At 38.0% G+C, this 10,038-nt stretch overlaps 1 protein-coding gene and 1 long non-coding RNA gene across 5 annotated transcripts in view; both read left to right on the top strand.

Moving 5' to 3' along the window:
- LOC131316427 (putative late blight resistance protein homolog R1B-16) overlaps window positions 1-8,235 on the top strand; it is a 79,839-nt gene extending 71,604 nt beyond the window's left edge. For 3 of the 4 annotated variants that reach the window (XM_058345787.1, XM_058345784.1, XM_058345785.1), the window contains exons 3-4: window positions 5,830-6,081; window positions 6,321-8,235. In XM_058345787.1, coding sequence (XP_058201770.1) covers window positions 5,830-6,081; window positions 6,321-8,018 — 1,950 coding nt within the window. In that variant the 3' untranslated portion in view covers window positions 8,019-8,235. The remainder of the gene's footprint in view (window positions 1-5,829; window positions 6,082-6,320) is intronic. The other variant, XM_058345786.1, reaches the window with a different exon arrangement.
- LOC131316436 (uncharacterized) lies at window positions 1,562-3,093 on the top strand. Its single transcript, XR_009197122.1, has 2 exons — window positions 1,562-1,642; window positions 1,859-3,093. It is a non-coding gene; the product is annotated as an uncharacterized LOC131316436 (long non-coding RNA).
- Window positions 8,236-10,038: the final 1,803 nt, after the last annotated feature.

Below are 10,038 nucleotides of genomic sequence, written 5' to 3'. Positions count from 1 at the left end.
AACAACAGCAACCCATATATTGAGAACCAAAACAACAGTAGTTGCTGGATTAATCGAACTACAGCAGCAGAAATACAGCTCACTCTAAACACTGCTGGACTACCATAGAAACACCAGAACAATGCAGCCATAAAACATAACTCAATTCAATCCACTAACAGAACAGACTTAGATCATAGTGCTACTACAAATGTTGAAGACACCATTACATTACATTAACCAAGCCCAATTGTAATACAAAAAAAATCACAAGTCCAGTTAACTACAGACTTTCATCTCCATATCCGCAAACCCATGTAGTTCCTAAAACACAAATAAAATTAGCAGTGGTTTGGCAACATTCATAGTGGCACCAAAGCTTAACAAAACAAATGGCCCCATCAAGACTCTTATTTTTCAACAATCAACATAATATCAGCCAAACATTTTGATTTTGTTTCTAAATTAACATCCATAAACTTGCATAACAACATAACAATATTCGCAAATGATTTCATAAGGAAATACATAGGCCCACGGTCGAATTAGGGTTACCCAGCAAAACCAGTTTTGTGCTCAAACCAAAACACCCACGGACAGGGAACCAGAAAGGGAAATCAGGGAAAAAAAAAAAACCAATTTTTTACTTGGATCCCAAAATTAGGGCTTTGAAATCATACAATTTGGGCTCAAACATAGAACACACACATACAGAGAGAGAGAGAGAGAGAGAGAGAGAGAGACCCTGTTGTTCGTTTCGTTCTTCGTCAATCTAGTACAAAATAAGGAAAAAAACCCCCGATCCGAACCCCTAATTTACAGTCCGGTTGAGAGAGATACGAGCCAGAGATACGAGAGAGAGATATACCTAGTGTGGGTTTGCTTCGATCTTCTTCTCCAGATCGATCTTCTTCTTCGCTTGGTAATCGTCGTTCTTCTTCTGGTTCGTCGTCTTCTTCTTCTTCTTCTTCTCTCTCTCTCTCTCTCTCTCTCTCTCTCTCTCTTCGTGGTCTGTTTTGAACGAGGAAAAATGTGAGCAAACCGGGTGGAAAGGATTTTATTATAACCCGTGAAAGGGGATCCGAGAACTAAATTACCTGACCCAACCTCCCCAGGATCCGCGTGTTCCCCTTTTAAATCCGTGGCCGTTGGATTTAAATCCAATGCTTGGGAACCAAGTCCCGCACCACAGCCTCTATCTGGGATCCCTCAGGGGATCCGGAGTGTGTGTGTGTATATATATATATATACAGTCCGGATCTCTTAAGGGATCCCGCACGGCCTTACCGTGCGGGACTCCCCTTTTCCGATCGAATTACGACGATCTGAGCCGCTCAAAGTGATCAGAACGTGATTTTAAAAGTACTTGCTAGAAATCAGCAAAAAAAATGATCGGGAAGGGCTTGATCTGAACAGTTTTTTATTGAACAGTTCAGTAAAAAGCTGCTCGGATCAAGCCCTTCCCGATCAATTTTTTTGCTGATTTCTCGCGGGTACCCTTAAAATCACGTCTTGAACACATTGATGCTTTGTTTGGATTGGAATTTGAAAAAAAAATTGAAAAATAGTAGGGGTAATAAGGGTCGTTTTTCTTTTGTGGATTGAACTAGCTATGTTTGTCGAAGGATCTTGAGTCATACCGTCATTTGGTTGAATATTATGCGTTTTTGCTGTACGGCCTTTCTTATTCATTTGGCTATTTACTCGTGAATTTTGAGATAAGATATTGTCACTCGTAAAGTTGTTCGGCTCAATATTTATCAGATGTAGTCAAGGGCCCAAGCTACAGTAACGCACTACAAAGTGGAATTAACATTTCTTCAGAAATAGGTTGGTTAACTACTGATAGACTATTGGTGGTTGTATTTTAATTACATAGCTCCATTGCTTAGAGGTTAGGATGGAGGTAGGAACAGTCATTTAGTTAAAAAATGGTATGATTCAACCTGCTATATCCTGATTTTTCGAAGAATGGAGGTAGGAGCAGTCATTTAGTTTTAAGAGGTTATGATGGGGGTAGGAGCAGTCAATGAGCTCTGTATTTGCTTAAAGAATAGAAGGGCAAAATAAACTCTTTTGAAGCTACATGAAAATTCCTAGGACTACTTGAGAAGCGACTTAGTATTTAGCATAAAGGATTGGGAGCCCATTGTCAAGTACTTCATTGATTTTCCATTGGTATTAGGTGACAAGAAGTGTTGATAATGCGCATGGTCAAGTCAGTCCGCAGGAAGAGAATATCGATGCTTTGATAAAAGCAAGGTCAACCTTTTCATAACTCGAGACTTGGGTTGACCTTTCTCTTTTTGTCTTTTTTGTTTTGGAACACGTACTTATATGCTGCTTCATCGTAGTACCCCTTGTTGTTTTCTTAGTAGGCGTAGGAGGTGGCCCTTGGGACACGATGAGGGAGTTGATGATAACATCCCCGATCAAGCCTCTGTCAATTTTAAGGTTCCCACTAGTTTGTCCATTTGAATATTGACAATACAGCAAGTGTCCATGTCTGCATTTTGCTGAAATTCAGTAGTTTAGGTAAAAAATTAACTCTTATACCACAAGTATTTTGGACCAAGACTTTAACCTCCAGTTACTAAAACCAATATGTTTTTTTTTTGTTTCTTTAACAGTTGATGGATGGGGAATGCTTGAATAAGGGTCCCTCTTCCCCCACCTCGTTACAGTGCAGCTTCTATCGGCAATAGCTCAAAACTATACAACTTAAGCACTTTTCAGCAAAGTACCCCTCCCTACCCTGGATACAGCAATTAAGACTGCTCCATCTTCAAGTTTTGATCAGGTTAGTATCTCAATCAATATTCTTGCTACATCTATTCCTACTACATCCTATATTGTAATATAGTAGAGGACCGACTGCATCTGATTTTGGTAGTGCACAAGATCATATTGCATAATAGATGGTGGTTTGTTTGTTTTTTTTACAAATTGTCATTTTAGTGGAGTATCCCACGGTTCTGCTTTGGGTTACGGACTATGAAGATCAACGTTAGATTTTGGTTGTGGATTCTACGTGCAGCGAGTTGAACTTTTTGTTTGGATACATTTTGTTTAATATTACATCGTTAGTATACTGTTGCTTCGAATTTTGGTTTTTTCCTTTGTTGTCGTTCAACGTGTCATTATTTTGCGCTCTAGGGATTTGGGTATAATTTGTTTACTAAATAATTGGTGGACAATTCTATTTATTGGAATTTTTTGTTTCCTATTAATTACAGCACGTTGGCAAATGTGGATGTAATGATTGTTGGCTTCAATTTACAAGGAATGAAAATGGGAAAAGGATTGTAGCAGTTTTTGGGATTTCAGCTTTTAGAATTGGTTACCAAGGTGTATTATTTTTCGGTTTTTTTAAAAAAAAAATAGCTTTTATTGCCGACTAAAAAATTAGTCACTAATTGTTATTTCCCATTTTTTTAAATTTTTTTTTATTATTGCCGACTAAAACAATTAGTCGTTGATTGCTATTTTTCAATTTTTAAAAAAAAAAAATCTGTTATTGCCGACTAAACAATTAGTCGCTGATGAGTTTTAACATTCCCCCGACTAAAGTTTAGTCGGTGATGGTCTGAACAATTTTTTAAAAAAAAATTTATTATTGCCGACTAAAAAAATTAGTCGTTGATTGTTATTTTTCAGTTTTTTTAAAAAAAAAAATATCTTATTGCCGACTAAACAATTAGTCGCTGATGAGTTTTAACATTCCCTGACTAAAGTTTAGTCGGTGATAGTCTGAACATTTACCGACTAAATTTTAATTTCCGACTAAACATGATGGTCGATAAAAAAGAAAGCTTCAGCCGACTAAATATTTTTTAGTCGGCAAACTCTTCCGTCGACCAAACTGCCGACTAAATTATTTAGTCGGGAAATCCTTTCGCCGACTAAAAATCTCACATTTGCCGACTAAATTGTTAGTCGGGCATGGTGAATTTTCTTGTAATGGTGAATGCATTTCTACTGATGTTAGGTACTTTCAAAAAAGAAGGTATTTCTATTTGGTCGACTAACTGTTTACTAATAATAGACTCAAAATGTTAGGTTGTATGCTTCTTATCGTGATGCCCTTGTGTTATGTGTCCTTTTAATCTTCGTATTTATTTTCAAATCGATCCTTTTTTATTGTTTAAAGAAAAAACAAATGAGCTCCCATACAGTCACAAAGCAAGAAGGAGCAGCATGATTTAATAGAGTAAGAGGGTTGTCAATGTGATTTCAGTAGAATAAAGGGGGTATCCGTGAAATTTACCCACCAATCGGTGTGGCGGCATTCGGACTTTTGATCCGGGGCGGTTCCAGAGACCCTTAAAAAAACCTCTAAAAAAATCCCCCCAAGTTCCCGATTGATTTTTGATGATCTGAGCAGATCAAAGACGTGGTATTCGAGGCAGAGAATATCATAGAACGGTTTGTAGTTCAAGCTTTAAAGGCAAATCAAAATTGGAATCATCTTTCCCTTGACCTTGAAAGTGTCAAAAAGAAGATCAAGACTCTTATGGCTAAGGTAAAGCAGATTTATGACGAGAATATGTATGACATTAATGGAGTAGCAGTCGAAGAACTTGAGCACTCTTTTTCCAAAATTGAAGGTATTGGTACATTTTTTTCAGTATTTTAATCTTCAGAAACCACCCAGTGTTCTATGTTTTCAGTTTCAGCTATGTTGGTCGGGCTCTTATGGGGATAATATCATGTCAAAAATATGATATAAGCAAAGCAAATTTCTTTAGTGACAAGCTCTGAAAAATGGGATATGAGAAATTGTTCTATTCCAAAACACATATTTAAATTTTTACTAACCTTACTATGGCCCTATTGGAGAACATGTATGTGATTGGAATTTATGCTAAAATCGTATATAATTCTAAGTAATATTCATTACTGTGGCTTAGGAAGGATAACACCCCCTTCTGCATGGGGTAGATGTTCTTTCACCAAGATGTATACGACCTTCAAGTTCTCTTATGTGCATCGAATTAAAATCACAATTTAACCGTGTAGCTTTCTGACACTCTAAACTGTACGAAATCCAGCAGCAAATATGATCTATATACGGAAAATATAATAGAATCTGAGCCATACATAAACCAGTGATGAAGAGGATATAATAATAGAGCAAAGGAGACGTCGTGTTTGAAGGAAGAATAAGAGGAGTAAATACTGTGATAACGAAGTCAGTGAATTGGAATTAATGCGCCTTTTGAGAAAAACTAGCTTATTCAATAACGTTCTAAGAAAAAGGTTGTTATGTGTTACAAACCAATCCTATTATTTTGCAACTGTTATAGGAGTGTACTTGGTTTGATATATGTTGGAGTAAAAATAGGAGACTAAGTAAACTAGGTTTTCAACTAGAGTCCCGCGTCAAGTTAAGTGATTAAATCACATAAAATATATGTGTAAAATGCTTGATCAAAACAATAGGCTCCTCACATGACTTTTGGTTCCGTCCTTGATGATAACCGTTCTTTTTATTTCCCAACAGGAGGTTCAAGCTCATCAAGAGGGAGAAACACATCCCAAGGGAGATACACATCCAAAGTGGCTGAAGAGAAGGTGGTGGTTGGTTTCAAGGAGGAGGTGATGACATTAATGGGAAAGCTTCTCGACAGTGGAGAGGGTGGACGGCTGGAGATAATATCAATCGTCGGTGCAGCTGGAGGTGGGAAAACCACTTTGGCCAAAGAAGTGTATGATCATCGTTTGACATCACATAGCTTTGAAATTCGTGCATGGGTCGATGTTTCTCAAGATTATGATAAGACTATGAAGGGGAATTTGTTGATTCGTATTTTGGAATTAGTTTCCCCAAGCAAAATTGGAGATTACGAGAAGAGTAGTGAGGATAAATTGGGAGAAGTCATGCACAAATGCTTGAAGGGTAAGAAATATCTCATTGTCCTGGATGACATATGGGGCATTGAAGCCTGGAATGATATCCAAAGATCACTCCCTAAGGAATGCAATGGCAGTAAAGTGTTGTTCACTAGTCGAGAACTTTTTAAACCTCATAGCATCCACTACGTCCCTCATTATTTGGCTCCCTTACCAGAAAGTCGCAGTTGGGAGTTGTTAGAAAAGAAGGTAATTGCTTCAAAAAGAAAAAGAAAAGAAAATTAGTATACGTAGTATACCTAAACATACTGATTTGAACATATGCTTCCTTGTACTTTTGTCATATGTTTCCTATTTCTAATTTATTTTTTAAGAATTTCTATTTTAAAATATTATTCTTTCTTGTCACATCATTTCCCTATTACTTGGATCAAGTTTTATGTAATTACAATTATAGACATCTAATATTGCACATATTTATTGAACAGGTATTCGGGAAGAAATCTTGCCCACCGGAGCTGGTTGGCATTGGTGAGCAGATAGCAAAAAAATGTGGAGGACTACCACTCATGATTGTCGTAATAGCTGGCATTCTGAAAGTTAGAGACAAGACACTCAACATGTGGGAGGAAGTTTCCAAACATTTAAGTTCGATCATTGCCAAAAACCAGGACGACTACATGGAGATACTAGAACTTAGTTACAATTACCTGCCTCTTCATTTGAAAGCATGTTTTCTTTATGTTGGAGGATTCCCCGAAGATTCTGAAATCCTCGTACGCGAGTTGATATGGTTATGGATCGCAGAGGGATTTATTCAGCCCATTGAAGGGGATAAACGCTTGGAGGACATAGCAAAAGATTACTTAAATAGTCTTATAGATAGAAGTCTCGTAATGGTAGCTAGGAAAAGGTCCGTTGGAGGAATTAAAGCATGCCGTATGCATGATCTTTTGCGTGAATTATGCTTGAAAAAAGCCGAGGAGGATACTTTCCTTTTGCAAATTTACAAGGATGCTTTTTTACGTCATGATGCAACTTACCATCGTCGCCTCTTCATTGGCAGCCAGTTCTTTCGTAAGTACTTTTCCTTCATGCCTCATACTCAAAACCTTCGTTCTCTTCTGTGCCTCGTCTCGCGAAACTCCACTTTTAAATGCCCTGAAACAAATTTGGCATTCTTTGTTGAAAACTTTGAACTTCTCAGGGTGTTGTGTTTTATCTCCGATGAATGTGAAGGAGATATAGCACATCTAGTTCATTTGAGATACTTGGCACTTAATTTACCAGTTCACACATCGAACTTTGCATCTCCATTTTCCAACCTCTTCAACCTAGAAACCCTTTACCTCCGAGCTCGGTCAAGTGGCTTGAATTTGAAAACCATTCTATTGCCTCGCGATACATTTAAGATGGTTAAGTTGAGGCATCTATATGCCAAAGGAGGGGTATTCAAATATCATCTTAGCAGAGGCCGTTATCCTGACGTAGCAGCTGGAATCGATTTTGACCCTTCATTCAACTTGGATAGCTTACAGACTTTGCATCCAATATGTCCTTGTGAGAAGTGCCGTAATTTCTTGGTAAGGACTCCCAATCTTAGGAAGCTCGGATTTCATGGAGAACTAATATGCAATGATTTTGTTTTGATGCTCCCCGACCTAGAGTTCTTGAATTGCCTCGAGACACTCAGTTTTAACCAATGCCGCATTCCGATTGAGGCAACTACCCTTCCGGCAGAGCTGAAGTTTCCTCCGACTGTTACACGACTAACTTTGGGGAATACGTGCTTAAAGTGGGAGGAGCTATCAATCCTCCAAACCTTGCCGAGCCTTGAGGTTCTCAAATTATTAGAGCGGGCCTGTCAGGGACCAATTTGGATCACAAGTGAAGTTGAGGAGGGGTTCTCTCAACTCAAGTACTTGAGGTTGCAGGAACTGGACATCAAAGAATGGAATGCTTCTGAAGATCAATTTCCGAGACTTGAGGTCTTAGTGGTTAATCATTGCACACATCTGAAGCAGATTCCGATTGAGTTTGCTAATCTAAACGAACTTTGCGAAATTGAGGTAATTAGGTGCAGTCGCTCTGCGGAGAAATCGGCCAAGGAGATTCTGGAAGTGCAAAGAAATGCAAGAGGAGATGATGATTGCATAAATCTCTTGGCCAAATATAATTATTATTAGTTGGAACCACGACAGAAGTGACTGTCCATGCATTTCTCATAAACCTCGGTTTTAATTTCTACTGTCTATGCTATTGGATAATGGTAAGCTAAATTTTGTGGGCCTGGTGTGTGTGCAAGGTGACAGGCAGAGAGTGAGGTGAGAGAGTAATGAGAGTGCCAAATGTGTGAAGTGGGGGGTTTGTATAATAGAGAGCTTTGTGTGGCTGTGTGTCATTCACGTCTGTGTCATCAAAATTTAGTCATTTGGATTACAGCAAATTTTTAATTATTGGCAATTGTCCCTATTGTCCCCATTGTCGATCTCTTCTTTATCTCCCCTACGATCTTCACTTGGAAGTTGGTTAATTTATTTGATAAACCACCATTAGCCTATGCTCTATGAGTCTATGACTATTCTCATCGCTGTCAATGGTGAGTGCTTGTTTCTAGTGGTCGATGAGATACATAGGAAATTCTTTCATGAAATTTGTTGTTTTTCAAAAAAAAAATCTTTCGTGCCCCAATGTGTTGTTTTTACATTTATAGAATACAAACTGTTATTGGAAGCATCGTTTCTAGATCTCAGTTATATGAACTTCGATTTTTTTTTTGGGATTTGGTTATGTGGTAGAAGAACCTGATTTCACTACTAAATTTAGATAAAGCTCATATTTTCTGGCTAATTAGTACAGGCGTGACCTCTATAAGTACTCCATTGATAGCCTTTTTTTATGATGATTAATATTTCTATAGTTTCTGAGAATGGCATTTCTGTTTATTGTTGTAGTGCTATATAATACCGATCCCTCAAATGGATTCAAATTCTTTTCCAAGCTAGATGGGTTATGCTATCTCAACCACATAGAAACCAATTGTTATAAACCATACGAGAAGAGAAATGGCAACCATAGCTGCAAAGCTTTCTGCAATAAACATTAATTTGTACCTTAATCTGTGCTGAGGAAATAAAGTTGCCTCTCAGACCCTCCCTCTAACAGCTTAAGCTTTTAGATGAGTTGGTGGTTAATAATCTAATATGGTATCAGAGCTAAGGTTTCGGGGAATTTGTTCCCCTTTATTTGTTGTGATCCAAGACTTATGGATCGTTTGTTTACCACTTCACGTGCAAGTCGGGGGTCTAGAGTGTTGGAGTTTGTCCCATATTGGTTAATTATCTTCTCCCAAACTAGGCGGACATATTGATTCCATGTGAATATGTTAATAATATGATAGGTCAAATTAATACATGTTCTCTGTATCGAATCGAATACATATGTCATGACCCAAATCCATAGATTAAGATCCGTGACCGGCCAGTAAGTTCTAATTAACCCACTAAAGGCCTACTTAACTTTGAATCTTGGCCGGAGATTGTCAGATATTATAACTTAATATTGATCCCATACAAACCATATCTTGGAGATATCCTTGCTTAAGTTCGTCGATCAGTGCTATCTTCAAGCCGGTGATGCCTCCCTGTTGTAATTACAATATTATGTGGTCGGTCAAAATCATTTACAAAGCCCGCATGCTTACCCCCATGTTTTTGTTCCGTGAGATGCATGTCCATACACACAAGCATTGGGATTTATGTGGTTTGTTAAACCATTGCAAATCTTGTTTTTTTTTTTTGTTTCACTCATTTGGGCTCTGCTCCTTGAGTATCCTGCTACGTACGTCGAGGTTCATATTTTCTGGTAACTTTGGTAAACTCATACCCAATTCTGGAGCTTGTTAGTTGTTTCTTGTTTTTTTCATTTCATTAGTCGTCCGTGCATTAGAGTGGCGCACAATATCGCCAAATTCGCCCTATTTCCCAATCCTGTTATTTTGCAACTGTTATGGGGAGTACTAGTAGGATAGTGGTTTGATTTGTTTGAGTAAAAAAAGCTAGTCCCATGGCAAGTTAAGTGTTAAAATTTATCAGACAAATCAAATAAAATATAGGGTGGCGATAATACCACGACATCATTTGTTTGTGCCACGAAACTATACACTGTTCTAACACTTTTGCCCTCCGTCTCTTCATCTGACTGGAA

This window comes from Rhododendron vialii, chromosome 2a (genome assembly GCF_030253575.1).
Source record: "Rhododendron vialii isolate Sample 1 chromosome 2a, ASM3025357v1".
Classification (NCBI taxonomy): Eukaryota; Viridiplantae; Streptophyta; class Magnoliopsida; order Ericales; family Ericaceae; genus Rhododendron; species Rhododendron vialii.
The sequence above is the reverse complement of the archived record's forward strand: the minus strand, read 5'-3'. Positions and strand labels throughout refer to the sequence as shown.